General features: G+C 42.1%; 1 protein-coding gene across 3 annotated transcripts in view; it reads right to left on the reverse strand.

Annotated features, from left to right (window-relative positions):
* Positions 1-20,635, reverse strand: part of GOLGB1 (golgin B1) — a 36,781-nt gene that overhangs the window by 6,346 nt on the left and 9,800 nt on the right. For 2 of the 3 annotated variants that reach the window (XM_021546973.3, XM_021546974.3), the window contains 11 exons: positions 19,813-19,965; positions 18,780-18,902; positions 18,262-18,375; positions 16,140-16,551; positions 15,387-15,478; positions 14,985-15,081; positions 12,643-12,716; positions 6,404-11,352; positions 3,671-5,621; positions 2,413-2,591; positions 1,028-1,193 (listed from right to left, as the gene is read on the reverse strand). In XM_021546973.3, coding sequence (XP_021402648.2) covers positions 1,028-1,193; positions 2,413-2,591; positions 3,671-5,621; positions 6,404-11,352; positions 12,643-12,716; positions 14,985-15,081; positions 15,387-15,478; positions 16,140-16,551; positions 18,262-18,375; positions 18,780-18,902; positions 19,813-19,965 — 8,310 coding nt within the window. Of the gene's footprint in view, positions 1-1,027; positions 1,194-2,412; positions 2,592-3,670; positions 5,622-6,403; positions 11,353-12,642; positions 12,717-14,984; positions 15,082-15,386; positions 15,479-16,139; positions 16,552-18,261; positions 18,404-18,779; positions 18,903-19,812; positions 19,966-20,635 lie in introns of those variants that run through there. The other variant, XM_021546975.3, reaches the window with a different exon arrangement.

A 20,635-nucleotide genomic window follows, 5' to 3' on the forward strand; every position in this document is an offset into this window, starting at 1 on the left:
ATGGTCAAATTTAACATTATTCCTAGACCTGGAACTTGATCTGCTCAGAGAAAAGAGAAAATGGGGAATAAACAGAAATATCCTAAAAGCCATCTGAAAATACAAACAGTCAGGAAAGATCACCAGACTTGCACATATGATGGGTCCTACTCAAAAGTTGTCTTAGAGCTGTTTGCAACACAGGAAGAAAAACAAAAAAGGCACATGAATAAGAAAAAACAAACAAAAACTTAAAGCAATGTCCACACTGCTCTAATCAACAAAGACCAGGGGCCAGCTCTGAAGAATCCCCCTGGAAAGCATCACATGAACATTGTTCAAGCTTTTTCTTTGCATGTATGCATGGGTGTATCAAGGGGATAATGGAGATTTGCTACCCCATCCACTGACATAAACCACTGGGACACTGCAGACACGGCTGGGACAATTCTGTCTTGGCTCTGATGCACTGCACTGTGCATGCAGCCTTCCCTAGACAAGCAAAATACCAAACACATTCCACTCCACTTTTAGGACGGTATACAGGGGGAGTAAGAGAGAAAGTGCAGTATTCAAGCCTCAGCATATCTGGGCTTGAACCAGGATTGCAGATACCTGTTACAGTAAAAACAGCAAGAAAAATTCAATAGAAAACTTAAAAATTAAGATCTGAAATTAAAATGAGAACTAAGGCAGAAAATCTTAGATTCAAAGACAGTGCAAGAGGGCAATTCCAAACCAGCCAGAATACACACCTGAGAAGTTTCATGCCACTACAAAGGACCCAAGGTGCCTCGGAAGCCCTGTCTCTTTTACCGTCTCTCTCTTGAAACACTGGAAACCAGGACTTAATGAAGAGCACTTAAGGGTATGCCATAATTTCTACAACTTGCAGTGATGCAAGTTAGACTGTTGGTATTATTGTTGGAGGCCTCACAACCACATCCCATGCTACTGTCTGCAGGAGCTGGATACAGGTAACACATGCTCTTATGGCCGAGTTTCAAGCTTCACATTTCCAGTAAAGAATCTGTATCTTTCCACCCACCTTGCTTTGGTGCTGTTCCTCTACGGTTTGAAACTTGCTGAAGGGCAGCCTCATTTCCTGTGTGATCCTTTGTAAATGACTCAGCTGCTTGTCCTTCTCTGCAATGGCCATCAGGTACTGCTCCTTCATGCTGCTGCTCTGCTTTTCCCAGGTGGTCTTCTCCTGTCTGCCCAGCATAAACAAGGGAAGTTATCAGTATCACTTATGATGACCAGGTGCCCAGCTAAGAATGAACCAAGGGTGGTTCAATCATCACTTCATGCTAGACACAAAGTTTTATAACCAAGCCAAAACAAACAAACAAAAAAAACCACTTAAGTACAGGAACCTTAAAAGCGGTTTAAGGAAGTTTTCTGTATTTGGTTGAACCCTTTGGATTGTTCCATGCTGTCCTAGGGTGACTTTTTCATACTTTGTGTGCCTGGACATTGTTTTGATCTCACTGTAGAGAGTTTTGTCAAAGAAATCACTGGCAATGCCACTTTTCCCCATAATAATTTCTCTGCAGGTCATATGTGCACCAGACCCACAGTACTGACCACACCGCACCAACCCGAGGCCATCACTTCATGTATAGTGTAAAAGCTGCACAGGAAATAAACCTCCTGTTCTTTTGTCAGGATAAATAAAATTTGTAAGATGCTTCAAACTTTACAAGATCTGAAGTGTTAATTTGAGGGTCAGATTGGGAGTAGGGGGAGGGAGAGAACTACAGGTTTTTATATCACTCTGGACAAAGATAAGCCATAGACCTTTCCACAAAGAAAATCCTACCCTTTTCATTCAAGCCTCAGGCATTCTTAAATGGATCTCTGAAATATCTGAAAGCATTTCTGCTTGTTTACAGAACAGAGCATATTTGTCTGACTAGTTTTAGTCCAGTTGGATAAGACAATTTTACTAGACTTGAATTACAGAGTTAAAAAAAAAACAAACTAGAAGACACAGAGCAAGTGAAATAAGACTAATCCATACAAAAGTAGTATGCTCTAAACTATGATATCAGTGGGATAATAAAGGGTGTTCAGCAGCAACCTGGAATGGAGAGTACTGTGATCATATACATAAGTTCCAATACAAGAAACAGCCTCAGTTTCCTCTCCAACAGATGATACTGACCACCACTGGATGAAGGAAATAAAAACAAAAACGTCATTGATCTATTTCACACAGGCATTGACCTGCAAGATGCTGGGCTGTAATTCTGAGGCAGAAACTGGACAAGGGAAATACATGTCCTCTCCTGGCCAGGGCAGAGTGCTCAGTGTCACTTGGCACAGTCCAGGCTGAGGCTCTCAGCATTCCCTCCGCCTCTGCCCACAACTGCTCTTTGAGAGAAACAAACACATTTGCAACCTTGCCGAGGCAGGGAGCAGACAGCTCACCTGAGCTGCTGGAGCTCCTGCTGGTACACAACTCCTTCCTGCCTCAGCTGTTCTTGTAGACGAAGCTGTTTGTCTGCCTCTTGCTCCCATTGCTGCAGCTGTGCCTTTAAGCAAGAATTCTCAGCAGCTTCCACCCCAACCAGGATGTATTGTTGCTGCAGATTCTCCAGCTCTCTTACCTGGAATTAAAGAGAAACATCATTGTGTGACAGCTGAACAAACATCAGGTTTATTACTTAGAACTGTTTAAGAGCATTTCTTATGTGGAGGGAGAAAAGGTCACATGACTGACTCTGGAGACAGGAGAGTGCTCAATGAGTGGCAGTGGGACCTGACTGTCAAAGTCTGTCTTCTGACCAGCAACAAGAACTCTGGAACTTGCTGGGCTGCACTGTGGGAGACTATACAAACACAGACACATCCAGTTTGCAGGCAAGGATGTCAAAAGGAATCTGCAAGGTCTTGTATGAGCCTTGAAAGTCAGCTGCCAAGAGGAAGAGGAAACTCAAGCCTTCGTTCTAGTCTCTTTTAGAAATCTAAGGCAAATCAAATGAGCTGACACAGATGGGAACTATGCAGGTTAACAGGGACCTTATTTCAATGATTTCATATTTTAAACCAAGCTAACAGAGAAACCACCCTGGGAAGTTAACAACGGAATCACAGCCTCCATGCCAGAGAAAATAATACAGATGGCCCATACTGAATCAATGGGGTCTGATGGAGCATGCCCACAAATGCTAAGGTTGCTGGGAGGCAACTCCATTACCTTTGAAAGGTCATGGTGACCCAAGAGGTTCCTGAAGACTGGAAGAAAGCAAATATCATCCCTACCTACAAGAAGGGCAAGAAAGAAGAATTGTGAACCTGCAGTCTGGTCAGCCTCATCTCCATCCCTGGGAAAGCGAGGGAGAAACTAATTCTGGAAACCGTTTCCAGATACATGAAAAATCAGGTTGGCCAGAGAAGCTGTGGAATATTTACTAATTCAAAATCCAACAGGGCATTGTACAGAGCAACCTATTCCAGAATCCTTGTTTGTGCAGGGGGGCTGGACTAGCAGATCTCCAGAAGACCCTTTGAATCTCAACTATTCCCTTTGAATCAACACTATCTTCATGTGATTCCATGAAGATGCATCCTGATCTATGCATCACATTGCAATTACCAGACCTAAGCATGCTGAATTTTAAGACTTGAAGATCCAAACCTCCTGCAGTGCTTAAAGTAAGAGCAGGAAGAGAGAACATGGACTTACTACTCTGTCTCTGTCACTCTGCAAGGAGGCCAGTGCCTTCTTCAGACTCTGCACTTCCGAAGCAGTGGTGGAAATGCTCCCTTCCGCTCGCTGTTTCACTTCTTCAATCTTATGTGTTTTGTCCAATTCATTCAGCAGACGGTCTCGGTCATTCTGTAGGCTTGCCATAGCCTTGGAGAAAGATTTGACTTGGTTGGAAGAGCCTTCCAATTCCAAAGACAAGTGGAGAAGCTCATCATCTTTAGCTCTGAGTTGCTGATTAAGTTTCTCAATCTGGGCCAAAAGACCTCTTTCATCAATAGCCTTCTGCAGTTCTGTCAGCTCAGACCTCACCATATCTCGGTCCCTGACAGTGGAACATTGTTCCTCTTGTAGCTGAGCCATCTGTGTCTGAAGATTCTGCACTAGACTCTTTTGTTCCTCCAAGTCTGCAGAATATTTCTGTTTCAAAATATGAAGCTCTTCATTGGCCTGGTCTCGGCTATCCTGAAGAGAGCTCATGGACCTCCCAAAAGACTGAATTTGAGCTCTGAGATCTTTGTTTTCATCTGTGACTTCAAGCAATTTCTGTTCCATTTCCATCAAGTCCCGTGCCAACTCTGCTACTCTCTCCTCAGCTGTCTCGGTTTCATTCCTCATTATCCCTGCATCATGATGCAGGTGCTTCAATTCCTTCCGAAGCCTGTCCTCAGCCTCTCCCACTCTCTTGGCTGCATCCCTCTGAACACCTTCTAGCTCCCCCTCAAGTTCTCTTAATCTTTTCTGGGAGAGGGAAAGCTCGTGACTCAGTTGTTGTACCTCTTTCTCTCGAGCCTTCAGTTCTGCTTGACACTCCACAATGGGACTCCCCTCATGTAATGCTGCCATTTCACTCTGCACCTGTGACAGAGAGGACATAAGAGTTTCAATCTCTTGAGACATACTGACTTTATCCTCTCTTAAGGCTTCCATGCACTTCCTGAGATCATCCTGAGTATGCTCAGACTCTTTCAGCTGTTTTTCTATGATTGCCTTCTCATTTTCCAGAGTTTGGATCCGCTGAAGCTGTATTTCGAGAAGTTGCTTCTGTTGGGAGTCTTTTATTGAAATCACTTGATTAAGGTCCTCTCTGTACCGCACCAACTCTGCATTCAGCTTGGCATTCTCAGAATTGAGGTCATCCATCTGGCTATGGAAACTTCTCATTTCTTCCTTGAGCTTGTTGTTTTCAGCAGCAGCCTCTTGAATTACCTCGTCTTTTTCTAGGATTATAACAAGATGGCGTTCCTCAAGCTGCTTGTAGTCCCTCAGAATGCGGTCTCGGTCGTCCTGCAGAGATGACATGGATTTGGTGAAGGAGTCCAGCTGTGCCTTCTGCTGCTTACTTTCTTCTCTGCTTATCTTCATCTTTTCAGTGAGATGATCGAGTTTGTCAAGAAACTTGTTCTTCTCATTTTCCAAGGCTTTTTTATCATCTTCCTCCTTACTTAGCCTACACTCCAACTCTTTAATCTCTTCAGAATGTTGCTGCTGTAATTCAGCTAGAGCAGCCATCACTGCTTCTTCTTTGGCAGACAGCAAACTCATGATCTTTTGATCTTTGGCACTGGTTTCTTCATGCAGCTTATTTGTTAAGTCCTTCGAAGCTTGCAGGTCAGCTTCAAGCTGCTCACAGCTGAGTTTAAAATTCTGGATACTCATCTCTTGTTGCTTGACCACAGTCCCCAGCTCTTCCCTGGCCAGCTCACATTTGGTGAAGGAATTCTGTAAGTCAGCAAGCTGGTTTCTTAGGCTGCTGATTTCTGACTCCAGTTCCTGCTGTTCACTCTGAGACTTGCTGTACAGTTCCTGAGACCCCTCAAGCTGAGTCAAAAGCTCTTTTTTTTCCTCCTGCAACATTTCACATGTCTTTTGATGATGCTGAATCTCCTTCCTGCAGTCAGCCTTCCAGTTTTTCTTGTTGCATTCCAGCCTGAAAAGAGAAAAGATTAAGTTGGTCAAAAATCCACAAAGTATCTCAGTATCTAAACCCACACCAACTCTGTTCTTATTCTAATTTAGAAAAGCCACAGGATTTGTTTTACTTACAGAAAGCAAGCTGGAAACATCTCTCAATTTAAAATTCAAGATATCTTTTAAAGTTATGACTGTACTACTGCCTTAAAGAGGTGGTGGCAGGGAATATATTCTTTTAAAGTTATTCATGTCAATACTAAAAAAAGTGTTCACTTAAACATTGAATGTTATCACCTTTCTGTTGTTACATTACTTCTCTCATCCATTGTAGCTAGCAATAAAAACATCCCCATGCCATCCCACAATGAAATTGCTGTTCTGATACCTCTGATATCCATTTAATACTTCATCATACAAAGATACAGTATATATATATAAAACAACTTCACTCGTATAAGAATGGTTTGGTTTTAAATTTTGGAAATACACAGATGTATACACATTTTGATAGGTTTCCATAGCTCCATCTTCCCCTTAAAATTTATTTTGGGACTAAACTAGAATTATGTATCCCAATGCTCTCTTGACTTCTCAGTGCAAAAGAAACTCTTTAATTAATCTGAAATTTGATATACTCTGGAGAGTAATCAGATGGTGAGTGCTTCTCACAGAGAACAGATTTAACACAGTATTCTAAGGATGTGAAGAAGGTCTGTTCTAGAGTGATCACCCCATGTCCTTGTGCAGGTAACAAAGTAACCTTTTCCTGATAAACCTCCCCTGACACAGCTTTTTTACCTGGCTATATGAGTCTGGAGTTCTTCCACATGCATGGTCATGTGTTTCACCTGGTCCTGTAGCACAATACAAGCTTCCTCTTTCAAACGTATTTCTTCTTCCTTCTTTTGAATAGTTTCAGTGAATTTCTTCTCCCATGTTTTTGATTCATCTATCACTCTATCCCTATCATCCTGAAGGGAAGACATGCTCCTGGTGAAGGCTGCAAGCTGGGCTAGTGCTTTGTTTAGATTGCCTTCCAGTTGCTTGGCTTCTTGATCCTTTGTCTTCAAGGAGTCTTGCAGATCACCAACTATTGTCTCCATATGGTCTTTCTCCCTCTGCAATGTTGCCAGCTTTTCTTCCATGTTTTTGATCTCCTTTGAGTGCTTGTCTTCTTCCTGTTCCAGTCTTCTCTCAAAGTCCTCGTCCTTTTTCTTCATTTGAATTTTAATTTTCTCTTTGTGTGCTTGCAACTCTTCTTTCACCTTGATACTCTCAGCTAGAACCCTTGCTGCCTCACTCTGAGTGTCATCCAACACTACTCTGCAGTGAGCAAGCTCTGCCTGGGCTTTCTTGGTGTCTTCAACTGCTTTAGCTGAAATTTCTTTGGCTGCTTCCACCTCTTTCTGAGTCTCACTCTGCAGAAATTCCAGAGCTTTAACTGTTCTTTCTAAACTACTGTTCTTTTCCTGGCTTTTGATACAGTCCTTCTGCAGCTGCTTAATCTCCTGCTGTTTCTGTTTCAGCAGTTCTTGAAGCTCCTTTATGTGTGTGCTGCTTTCTCCTCTCCAATTGTATTTTAGCTTTTCTACAAATTCCTTTTGCTTTTCTGAACTTGCTTCACTTTTCTCCTTTGCCATCTGACTTTTCTCCTCCTCCAGTTTGTGCATCATTCTCTGCAAACTCTGAAGTTCATGTTTCAGTTGATCATTTTTGATTTGGAAGTCTGCTGCATCTTGCTGATAGTTTCCAATACTTCCATTAAGTTCTGCCAGCTGATTCATGAGCCTTTCTTCCAAGTCATCCTTTTCAGCCTCTAGAGCATCCTTCAGTGCTGTCATTCTGACCAGGTCATCTCTGGCTTCTTGGACCATTTGCTCCATCTTTGCTACTGTAGCCTGCAGATCATTCACTTCAAGGACTTTCTCTCCCATTTGGTGCTCTAAAGCCCTTTTCTCACTATCTAAAGTCTCAACACACCTGCTGATGTCACCCAGCTGTTGCTCTGAAGCCCTTCTATTATCTTCCATCTCTGTGATTCGCCTGGTGAGCTCAGCTATTTGCTGTCTGTAGAGACCAGGATCCTCACAAGATCTATCCCTTCCAAATGCCTCTTGTTCCAGCTCTGCAGCAGGGAGCTCTGGTTGAAAAGTGACGTCCACTTGATTTTCAGACTCTTCTGTTGGTGGTGGTGTGGCAACTGCCTCAGTTTGTTCCCCTGCTGTCTGCTGGGCAACACACCTGTCTACAAGTTCTCTGCTTTCCTTCAGCTTAGATTCTGTTACCTGCAAAAGGCACTTCAAGTCTACAATCTCTTGATTAAGAGACTCCTTTTCAGCCATTACTGTCTCAAGCTGAGTAGAAAGAGACTGGCACTCCCTCCTAGAGCACTCCAGATCTTCTTTCAGGCTAGTGTTTGTAAAGCTGTCTCCAGTCCTGTGTAGCTCTCCATCTGTAAAATGCATCTCTGCTCTAAGCTTCTCATTCTCCTCCTCTAGTTCCAGGATCTTTTGATGCTTTGATTTTGCAAATTTCCTCATTTTCTCCTTCATTTCATCAATTTCCTGTCCAGCTTCCTGTAGCTGCTTATCTGTTTCCTGTTTTTTTGCTTCAGCCCCTTTTAGCTGAACGAAAATTTCCTGCTTTTCCTGCCTAACAGTTTCCAACACACGCTGAATTCGCTCAGCCTCATTACTCACATTCTCATAGGACAGCAGCAGAGTTTCATATTCTCCCTGAAGCTCCTTGTATTTCTCCTGCCACTCAGAACTCTCAGTGGCTTGAAAGCTCTTCAATGATTCCACATCCTTCTCCAGCTCCTCCTTCTCTAGAACAACTCTGTCCAGAGTAAGTGTAAGGTTTTTACAGCATCCATCAAGATTCTGATTTTCTCTAAGTAGTTTATCAATTTCTGCAGTAAGTTTTTCTCGCTCTTCAGCAAGGCATGCTAATTTTTCTGTTAAGGTATCAGTTTCTTTAACATGGCCACATATTTGGCTTTCCATATTTGTCAGCCTGACAGAAAGATTGTCAATAGTAGTTTTAGCATTAGCTAGCTCTTCTTTTAGAGATTTGCTCTCCCTTAGTGCCTCTTTTCTAGAGATAAGTGCTGCTTGCAACTTTCTCTGCATTTGATTTTTCTGCTTAGCTGCTTCTGCATTGTCTTCTTGCTTCTCCTGAATTTCAAGCATCTCCGTTTGTAGTCGCTTGCTTTGCTCCTCATGCACCTGAGCCTGAGCTCCTAACTGACTACACAGCCTTTGGACTGATTCCTCTTTTTCCAGCAACTGTGCCTGCACATTATTGAGAGTGTCACTTTTCTCCTTTAACTGCTGGTTAAGAAATTCAATTTCATCATCCTTTTGATGCATAAGTATTTTCAAGTCTTCCAGACTGGCCACTCCAGAAACTCTTCCTTGATTCTCCTCCAATTCTGTCTGAAGACTTGCTCCCTTAGCTTTAGCTTGGTCAGAGGTTCTCTTCAGCCCTTCTATCTCTATAAACAACTGTGCTATGTGCTGCTGCAAATCAAAGATTAATTCTGATTTGTGAGCAAGCTCCTTTTGCATATGGCTGACATTACATTCCAATTGCTCTTTCTCTGTCTGCAATTTGTCAAGGTTTTTTTTCCACTCTTCCTCAGAAATATCTGCAACCTGTAAAAGCTTGTTATTCGTTGTATCTTCTGCTTCCACGTATGAAGAATCCAACATAGTTTGACTCCCAAAAACACTCTCTGCTGATCTTTTCTGCTCTTGGAGCTGTCTGAGCTGAGCCTGGATGCTGTCCTTCTCTTTGCTTTGCTGATCAAATTGTTCTTGCAGGATGTTGTAATCGTCTTTTTGCTGTTTTAGTTGTTCTCTGTGATGCCTGTCTTTTTCTTGAGCCTTTTTTATAGTGTCTTTGCGAGATATGAGAGCTTCTTGAAGTTTTTTTTGAAGTTGTTCTTTTTCTTGTTCAAGAACTGAGATCCTTTCTCTAAGAGCAGACTTTTGTTCTTCTTCCAGATTTGTACCTGCTGAACTATTCTTCTCATTTTCTTCATCATCTTCTGGGCTTTCATTGGTTTGAGTTACTTTGTCAGGAATTGTCTGATGCTCCATGATTTCATCTTTAACTGAAGCAGTGTTTGCCTTATCTTGCAAGCTTTGCCTCATTTCCTCAATCACTGCCTGCAGTTGTGCTTCAATAGTTTCTTTTTCCTTCCGGATGCTCTGCAACTCAGATTCCTTTTCAGAAAGCAGCTGACTCAGATAGTCCTCACGGGGATGGTTTTCAAGACCCATTTCTTTGCTCATGATGCTTCTCACATCTTCCTCCCCTGTAGATGCCTGAGCCACTGAGGTTTCTGATTTTTGTTCTCTACTCAGTTGCTCTAATTCATTCTCCAATCTGGTTACCTTCTTCAGAAGCTCCTTCCTGTTCACAAGTACTGCTTGCAGTTTCCGCTTTACTTGCTCATTTTCTTTTCTCAGAAGTTCAACTTGATTTACTAATTCCTCATTTTCTTTACTCACTGCTTCTGTCTCATTCTGCTGCTTGGATACCCCACACTTCAGACATGTATCTTTTGTTGCTACGTTCTGTTCTTTTTCTTCCTGAGCTTTAAATAACAGACTAGTCTGCTCCTTAAGACTCTTCAGCTCATTTCCTAGAGAAAATTTCTCTTCATTCAGCAGGACCATTTTCTCAGACATGCTGACACTGATCTCTGCCATCTGTCGATCCTTTTCCAGCAAGGCTTGTTGCAGGCTCTCTATAAACTTGGTGTGCTCAGCAACAAGCTGTTCCAGGCTTGCTGCCTCGCGTCCCTTTAAGGTTAACTTGTGGGAAAGCTCTTCCATCTCTGCTGTATTCTTCCTCAAAAGTTGTCCTAGATCAAGTACTTCACATTCCTTTGTCTCAACCTGACTTCTCAGATCCTTTAGTTGCATGTCCTGGTCAGAAAGCTGAAGTTGTGCTTCATCCAAGTCCTTCTGCAAAGCTTCAATTTTTATATCCTTGGATTTAAATTCATTTTTAAGGCTCTGGATTTGCTCTCTTAGAAGCCTGCTTTGACTGTCTGACAGTCTCTGCTTTTCTGAAAGAGCTAGCTCTTCTGCCAGTTGATTCACTTGCTCCTTCAGTTCTGTTATGGTAGAAAGTTCTTTGGCCTGACACAAGAGCTGATCTTGTTCTTCAGTCAAAACACAAAACGTACTGTCAGGATCCTCTCCTTTTTTCTTGTATTCCTCAGCCAACTCGTTTAGCCTATTTATTTCTGCACATTTTTCTTCTAGTTCTTTCCTAAAGGATTCTTCTGATTTCTGCAGAATTATTTGCAGTTCTGTAATTTGGTTTTGTAACTTGATCATATCTTGAGACTGAGATGTGCCAGGGCTTCCCTGAGGTTCTTCTTGGAAGCCGATTCCATTTTCCTGAAGAAATCCAATTTGCTGCATTTCTGTTTCTCTCAGTAAGGAAACACTCTGTGAATCTGAAGTCTTCTGCTCCTCCCTCTCCAGACACTGTATCTGTGAATTCTCTTCCAGCTGGTTACCTTCTGTTTGGCTGCCTGTAGAAGTTTGGCCACTAGGGCCCTTGAGCTGGCTTTTCAGAAAAGTTATTTCTTCTTGGGCTTCTTTCAGTTCCAGCAGCAAAACAGACAGCTCTTTCTGTTTCTCTGCAGCAATATAGTCTAGAATTCCAGGTGGACAACTTTCCTCAGTAAATTGCTTGCTTCTATTGGTAAAGCCATCTGTTCTTGCCTAAAAGAAAATAGTAGGCATCATTTTTCCTTTGAGTCTTGTGAAAGGGCCATTTCTGGAAGTATCTGCTTTCCACATTTTGTAGCATTTGTAGCTGTCTCAAGCTGGCTTCTGCAATAAACAAGAAGCCTTGCTAATAACAGGGGGACTCTGTCTTGGCAGTGGGGGGTGGACTAGGTGACCTCCAGATGTCCTTGCCATGCCCAACTATTTTGTGATTCTGTGACTTCCCAGGTCACTTTTGCTAAGTTTCATTTTCTGAAGTTGTAGCATGAGAGATTCTGGCTTCAGAATTGTAACAACAACTTCATATTCCCTTTTTTCCCTTTCTCTCCTGATTGCAAGATAGTATGACTCGGAACTGTTTAAGTTCTCCTGTGATTCTAAGCCCTCTAGTGTACTTAACCAGTCACAATTTCATGGCATCCTATTCATAGCCTCAGAATAAGGAGGTTTTGTCCCCTATTCAATCTCTCCATTTAACATGGCAAAGAAGCAAGATAGAACCCATTCTTTCAATCTGTGTCCATGCCCAAAGTGAAAGCACTAGACAAAGCACCTGGAACAAAGTGCTTTCTCCAAATAACTATCTTTAGGTTTCTTCCCATCCCCTAAAACAGATTACAAAAGAAAAGCACTCGCAAATCCTCCCCAGACAGCTTGGATCAACAGCCCACCAATAAGTTGCTGCACTGTAAAGACTTGGAGGGCAGAAACAGTTTATGGGGAACCATTAAAGGAGAGCCGCTCTTAAAAAGTCTGGTTTAATAATGAAACAACCACTTTAAGTCCCAGAAGGTTAAAAACAGCCAACTCTTTGAGGCAGCTGGACACGCTGGAGCAGCACAAGGACAGTGGCCACCTGTCCCCCTTCATGGAGCACACAGCTCCCCCAGTCAGTCAGCCAGGTGCCCATCAGGGCAGTGGTAATGGTTTGAAAGGAATCTTATATAATGACAGCTGTGCCTTTGGAATTTCATTTCCAGAGACCTGTCTCAGATTAGCCCATGGTTCTGCTGAAAAACTAACTCAAAACAGGTAGAAAATAGCACAAATGTGGACTGGATGGATGAAGGACACAAGAAATGCACATGGACAGCAAAGGGAAACACAGTCTGTTACTAACACAGTGAAAGCTGTATTTGGAAGCTATTTCTGTCTTTCAACATTAATCCAGTTAATAATAACCTTCAAAGAGGATTGGTTAAAAAGACCATGACAGCTTAGCTGTTTTAAGGCCAGTCCTTGACCTATTTTAGTTTTAGCTTATTTCAGCTGCTTAATCATTACCTGTTCTGCATCTTCTGCAACCATCACAGCTTCCTGCTGAGACTTCTGGAGAACAACTTGCAAATGTGGTATTTCTGAAACATTCAAACACAAAAAAAAAATCTTTAAAACTTAAGACTTTGCTTTAGATAGCAACAGGATATTCTCCCAGAAGCTTTTGAGAAAGGACACATGGCTGTTAATAACACTTATGTAGTGGAGATATGTACTGTCATGGGATAATGTGGGTTTGGTTTTATTTAGAGGTCACCACACAACCAACATGCTCTTTTAAGCAGCTTTTAGAAAAAAACAATCGTTGTCATACAGACAAGACATACTGAAAGACAGGTAATAGAAATTCAAGTTTTAAGAAACATTTTTATAAAGGAGAGGAAAGAAAGAACTATTGTAGCAAAATGTTTCAAATTTCATTTGGAAAAAATAAAATTACAAATTGTTATAGATGTACAAGAAAAATACATTCTAATTCATCTCAATTCTAATTAATGTACTAAGTGATACCTCAGCTTTTTAGCATAGCAGCCAGTAACTGTGTCTTCCCCAGAAACACCAACTTAGAAGCATTAAAAAACAGACCCCATTTTTGTGAACATCAAAAAAAACAGTAATCAAGGGTTTAACACACCCACTGGAAACAGAATTACAACAACAACACAAGCTTCTTTTGAAGTAAATATGTAGCTAAACATGCATTGGGAAAGATGCTTTAAGTAACAAGACAATAAAGCTCTGAGTCACCACATTTTTCAGGTGGAATTCCTTTCACTAGAGGGAGGGAGGAGCTGCTTTTTAAGAAAGCCAATTGAAGTTTTGCAGGTGCATTTTGGATGTACTCAATTGTAGCCTGGGGCATGATACCAGATTGAAAGCTGGATTTCTGTGAGGCCTTTGATATGGTCTCCCCAGCACCCTTGCTACTAAATTGCTGATATCGGTTTGAGGTGGGCTGTTAGGTGGGGCAAGGAACTGGCTGTGTGCAAGGAACTGCAGTCAATGGCTCGCCAGCCAAGTGGGAACCAGGACGCACAGAAGTCCATCCTGGGACTGGCAGTGTTTGGTGTCCTGACTGCTGCCACAGACAGCTGGGTGGAGTACACCCATGGCACACCTGCGGGTGGCCCAGGCTGAGCAGCTGTTTCTGCTGGGGGGATGTGATGCCATCCCAGAGAGTCCCGGACAAGCTTGAGGAATGCAGCCATGCAGCCCTTGTGCACAGCAAGGTTTTTAGTAAGGCCAAGTGCAAGGCCCTACACCTGGGCTGGGGCAATCCCCAGTACCAGCATGGTATTGAATGGATTGAAAACAGGCTACAGAGGACTCTGGGATTCTGGTAAACTAAAAATTGGACAAGAGCTGGCAATGCGTGCCTGCAGCCCAAAAAGCCAATATACCCTGGGCTGCACCAAAAGAGGTGTGGGCAGCAGGTTGAAGAAGATAATTCTCCCCCTCTTCCCTGCTTTTGTGAGACCCCACTCAGAGCACTGTGTCCAGTTCTGGGGCTCCCCTGTACATGACAGATGTGGATCTGCTGGAGTGAGTCCAGAAGAAGCCACAAAAATTTAATCAGAGGGCTGGAACATATCTCCCATGAAGCAAGGCTGAGAGACTTGTGGCTGTTCAGCCTGGAGAAGAAAGGCTTCAGAGATGCATTATTGCAGCCTTTCAAGAGGGCTGCTTCTCTCTGGATTGCCCAGAGAAGCTGTCAGCTGCCCCACCACTGGACATGTTCAAGGTCAAGTTGGATGGGGCTCTGAACAACCTGACCTGGTGAAGGATGTCCCTGCTCAGGGCACTGGGGTGATGTACCAGATGATCTTTATGAGTTCCTTCCAACCCAAACCATGCCATGATTCTAAACAATGTCTTGAAGTTCATTAAAGACCTGTATCTCTGAGATCTTGGAACAAAAAAAGAGAAAGATGATGTTCTAGGACTGTAGGAATCTGGTTTATTGGTGATTATCTTTGAATGACAGGAAGCAAAATGAATCTATTTCTCAAAAATCAAGACAGTGTACTGTCACAGTGCCAATCATACCAGACCCTGAAGTAAATATATGAGGGAATCCACTGTTTTAGAGTAAAATTCCAACAGAACTGTGCTATGACCAGACACTCAAAACCAACGCAATTGCCTGGGTTTTTTTATATGTGGCATATATATGGGTCCCTTACTGTTTCAGCAAAAGCTATCAAAAATACCCCTCCCAGAAGTACCACTTGCAGATTGTCAGCGTTTTGTAGTGGGGAAAGCTACCACTTCAGCTCTATCTTATTTCGTAGAAACTACTTCTAGAATGATTCTTAAGAATATTAAAATAGGTAAGGTAATTATACAACCTTCTGTCTTCTGTCTTTCCAAGTTTTCTGTGGGTAGGAATGAATTCTCATTCTGGTCTTCCTGATCTACTATTTTTTCCTGTGAAGTTGATTCATCCTGTTTAAACAGGATGGAGGAGAGAAAGACAAATTTTACTACCATTTATAAATACATATTAGTCTTTGATTGTTTGGTTAACTTTTTTTTTTTAAAAATCAATTGGCAACTTTTAATTTACTCAAATTGACTTCTGCTTCTTTCCAGGCTTCTGTAGTCATAATATGCCTGCCCATCAACTGAGAGAACTAACAAAAGCCATTCTCGAGCAATGCATGATAAAAAAGGAATTCTAGACATTTAATTTGGCTTCAGTACCTTAACGGACCAGAAAAATTAATGAGAATAATTTGAAAATATCAAACCTGCTGCTCCAGTTCAGAGAGCTGCACTTGTGGCTGAGATTTCAGCTCATCCTGACAGCAGGCAAATTCTTCATATCTCTGTAGAAGTTCATCTGACAGAGGGGAAAAAGGAGAGTTAAGGTTTGTTCTTGTCCTTTTTACCACACTTTGTCCATTTTACACACATGCACAATAGTTTATGACATCTCTTATCTCTTAGTCACTGCTTCAGCTTTGGGCCATAAAGAAGCTGAAAGAAAATCAGTTTGAAATAAGAGCTTGAGGCAAGATCAATGTCATTATTTTTAACACAGGTCTATTGGGAAAATGGTACAGTTTACTTTTCTTGGTTGTTTTACTTATAATTTCAGTAGAAATTTGGACTATGAAGAACAAGGCACATCTAAAAAGGACTTACATAAGCTGATGGAAAAAAAAATCAAACAAATCAGTAAAATCAATTAAAAAAAATACATCCAGCTCAAGAAATCCATAAGCCCCAAAAGACAGGAGGCTAGGAGAGTACACAAGCAAAGCACCATATATGCTGCCGCACACTTTTACTTCTCTTGCAGCTGCCAAAGGCAGAATGGTGGTATCGAACTAGCTGCCCTTAGGTTGAGACAGAGCCACCACTTCTGTATCCTGTGCAATTAGGAATTGTTACATCAAGCCATTCTTATGAACTGTTATAAAAGCAAAGCCAAAAAGAAGGCAATCCAGCGATAGTCAGGCTCCTGAGGACGTGCTGCATCTAACTCCCCGCCTGCTCACCCCGTGCTCCATGTGCTGCAGCTCCGTGCCCCAGGGATGGCACTGAGAGCTGGCCAGCGCCCTGTTCCAGCCGCTCCTGCTCAGCTCCACAGACAGCATGGCCACAGCGCAGCTCTTCTTCAGCCACTGCGAGACGACTGAGCAGCCGGTTCTTCTCATCCACCTCCAGCTGGTGTTCCTCTTCCAGGTCTTTATACTTCACCTCTAGCTCAGTTTGTGCTCTTCTTGCCTCCTCCAGCTGTTCTGAGAGACACTGCACCTCCTCCTGCAAGCGATGGGAAGACAGCTTCCTCTCAGCTAGCTCCAGCTCCATCTTCTCCCTGAGATCCTGAGACCCTTGTCTCTCTGCATCTAGCACATCACTCATGGAGCTTAGTTCCACTTCCATCTTCTGGCACTGATCTAGGAGTGTCTGTAAAATGATACAAAAATTAATTTCTCTCTCAACTAGTTAAATACCTTGACAAAGCAAAGTAGTTGAATAATATTTTAAGGTTTTCATTAAATCCTTTTAAAATATCTGAGTAGCAGAAGGGAGGAAACAAACATGTCAGAAATTTCAATTTGTTAGAAAGAAACTGCCCCACAATTTGGAAATTGCAAGAAAGCAATGCTGGGAGAAACAACTCCTTGTCGTTGTGGTAAAGAAAAGGTAAGTCTTCATTCAGAGGAAGGGAATTTAGAGAAATGAAGCAATAGAACAGTGGCCAGGAGCTCTCTTTTAGAAGAAAACAAATTCCCAAAAAGGGGAGGATGAGTTACAACAAATGAGGGAGTACTCAACAATTACTGAGTAGAATTAAAACAAAAAAGCCAGAGCAAAAGTGTGTATGTGAAAGGGGAATGCTGAAATATGAGTCTGGAGATAACAGAGGGTTCCATACAGTACCTACTGCTTTAAGAAAGATCTCAGAAGCCTCTGGTAAACACTGACCAGAGATTTAAGGTGACCAAAAGACAGAAACAGACCTTACACTTGCCCAAACTCCTGTTGTCAAACTTTCTCCTCCTGGAGCTGTGGATGGTCAGCACAGCTAATTTCAGGAAGAATTTGATGAGAAGCTCCTTTTACTTTATGGGTAAGCTTCAGCCACATGGCCTCAAGTTTGTACCTACACTAGATCTCCTTCAGACCACAGAATGTATGAGATAAGTCAAAGATGCCTAGGAGAAGCCAAGGGAGCTTCTCCAACCAGCCAAGCCAACAGCCATGTCACGAAGATATCCATGCCAGCACCCTGTGATACACCCTGCTGAGCAATGCAGCCAGTAGCAAGTACAAGTCAGCTCACTGAGGTTCTTTACCTCTTCTCAGTAGGAAGAGAACCCACCAATGTGGGCCTGGCTGAGACACAGAGCAAAAGAAAATATGCTCGGCACAAGTGTGTAAAAATTACCAAAATGAAGTTCAGCATTAGACTGGCTGGAGATCATGCACCCGATGAATATGAGACTGATTCAGTGTAAGTCTCTTCTAAAGGGATGGAGAATTTTCAAAAGTTTAGGTATTGGAAAAATGAGAAATACACTCATCCTCTATCTGCAAACCAACATTTTAAGAGGCTGCGTTCCTAATCCTGTCTCAAGGAGCCCGTGTCTATATAGTCATATATACACAGACTTGATCTCTCTTCACATTCCAAATTGATGAAGTGAGAGCCAATCCCACTCCACAAGTTATGTCACCATATAAGCAAGTTCTCAGCAAGACATACCAAAGAATAGCTGTTTCTGCTCTGATCTGGCCTTGACACTACAGTCCAGAAACACTGAGGCTTCGGCAGCACTGCGTTAAGCATTTCTGCTTTTGGCAAAGGTTTGTGTATTTGGCTTTGAAAGTACAGTCAGCAGCATGGGTATGGATAGATGTAGACCCTGTCCACCTGCCCTAGATCATTAGAGCTGGCAGCTGCAGCACTCACTGTCTGCCTGTACCTGCTGTGAGCTGTGCACACAGACCTGCAGCTCTAATGCCTGACCCAGGGATGGCAACCCCAGCTGACTTCATGATGGAAAGCTGGTACCAAAATAAACCTAATCTGGTAACTTCTGAGCCACTGACAAAGGTCCCATCCACCGCACACACAGACAGAGTAAAGCAATAAAAAGTATGTCCAAGTACCTGGTTTTGTTTTTCAGCAGTGTGTAACTCCTGCTGCAGCAGTTCTACCACCTGAGTTTGTCCTAACAGAGCTGCTTCCTGCTCCTCAAGCTTTCTCTGAAGCGTGCGCAGATTCTGTGAGAGAGACAAGGCCATTCCAGCACTGGGGAGACCAGTGTAAATTTAGATTCCCACATTTCATCCATACACCTCGTTTTTGTAACACAGTTACTCTGATAGCCTGAATTAACTAATTGTTCTTGACACCTATTCTGGAACCCTGGTGCAGTAGGAGGAGGTTACTTTGCTTCATGAATAGGGAATTGGAGCACAATAATGTAACACTTTTTTCAACTGTTCTTTCTCTTTGACTGATAGCAAACCAGCAGATTGAAGCTAGGACTCAAAGCCCCAGCTAGCATTTCAAACAACCAAAGCATATTTTTTCTATCCTGAGTTACTTTAACGAGAACTATTCTTTCAGAGTGTCTTCTATTTTCATTCCTCCTCCCATGATATGATTATTATATCAAATATACCTGTTGCACCTCTACTTCCATATCTGGCTGGACCACCATCTTGAGCAATTCAGCTTGATGCTGGTGCACACGCTCTTCCAGGAGAGCTTCCTTCTCCTGAATCACTTCCTGCAGGGAATTCAGCTGAAAACATAAACCACAAAATAAAAACAAACCAATAAGGTTATGAACCTGACAGACACACATGCTTGCTTTCAACATGCACCAGCATATTGTGTGTGTGATGGAGTTTTCAGCTGGACAATCCTATACATCATCTTGATCAAACAGTATTTTTACTTGGTGTTTTTATCCTACAATTATGTGTATAACAACTGATAAGATTTCAGATCAAGAAAGCAAAAAGCATAGAATTTAACCTACAAATACACAGAATAATAAATTATTACGATATAATTAGCAGTTCATAAAACTTCTGGGCTTTTAATTGTATAGGATGCAGCCCAATTCACAGTTCAAAAGCTAAACCTGCAATTTAGAGTATTAAAAAAATCCTTCCACAACTAACTACAACATACCATTAATGCTGTTACATCCTGTGATATGCAGCTGCCCTGCACACAGAGCAGAACACAGAAGAACACAGAGAGGTGATGGCAGGCCTGGCAGCTGGAAGAACACTGCCCCACGTACTGCAAGTACGTGCAGTGAGGGTAGACAGGGAAGAACCCAAATTCTGACTCAGAGGAAGGAACACCCCATTCAGGCCTTTCCAGGGACCCTTTTCCCCCTCCTCAGAGAGCCATCAGTCCCACTGTCCAAGGGTGAAACCCATCACTTACCCGCAGAGCACCTTCTGCACCAAGGGTGGTTCTGGCCCGGGGCAGAGGATGGGGGGCAGGACAAGATCATTTGGGGATTGTGAAAGACTTAGGTAATGTTTAGAGAAGCCAAAGGCAGAAATGGATGGACCTAGGTGATTAGAGGAAGCTCAAGACTGACAAAATTGAGGTAAGGGAATTGAAGACCAGTATATTAGTCTAAACAGTGAGGTGGGCAACACAGACTGATGAACAGAAAAAAATTTCTGTACCTGTGTTGCATACTTGATTTCAGCATCTTTCAGATTCACTTGGGCTACAGCCAGCTCTTTCTTCAGGTCTTGAACAGTCTCCTCTTGCTCCCTGAGCTGCTTTTTCAGTACTTCCATTTCCTCTCTGTGGCCTTCACTTGTATTTTCATTTTTCTGACATTGCAAGAGGAAAAAAAGTGGGAAGAAGAGAAACAGAAGAAATTAAACTTATCACTATTACTGGTTAATAAATTTAATTCATTGATTAATTTTTAAAAATACACTATAATGCTACTTTACTCTTGACTCCTAATCAGATTATTATTTTTACTACATTGCTTCATTTCTTAACTTTACATTTATTTCTTTAAATGAAGTTGTCCTATTAAGTAACTATATTCCCTGTTTCTGTGTCGGGATGCACAAGATGCTTTTAATTGGGAAGCGTCAAAGCACTTGGCAGGGCTAACAGTCCATGACTGCTCACCATATAAACTAAGGCAAATTAGATTATTAAATACAATATTTATTATATGACTACTCTGATTTTTGAGGCTTTTTAACATCACAAATTTCTCTAATACCAGAAATAAAAACATTTTGAAATTAATTATAGAAGAATATTCTATATGTGATAAAGGGGTAGACGTTCTAAATACAGAAAATGCCCACAGAAATCTTTTTAGACTACAGGATTATTAGCAATGAACTTATTAGATACAAACAAAGGGAAAAGGCAAACAATTATCAGTTCTACTCCACTCTGAAGCAATTAAATCCTCTGCTTATGACCAAGAAATGTAAACAACATTTCACAAAAAAGGTGCTTAGGCTGTGTCTACTC

Source organism: Lonchura striata, chromosome 5, assembly GCF_046129695.1.
Source record: "Lonchura striata isolate bLonStr1 chromosome 5, bLonStr1.mat, whole genome shotgun sequence".
Classification (NCBI taxonomy): Eukaryota; Metazoa; Chordata; class Aves; order Passeriformes; family Estrildidae; genus Lonchura; species Lonchura striata.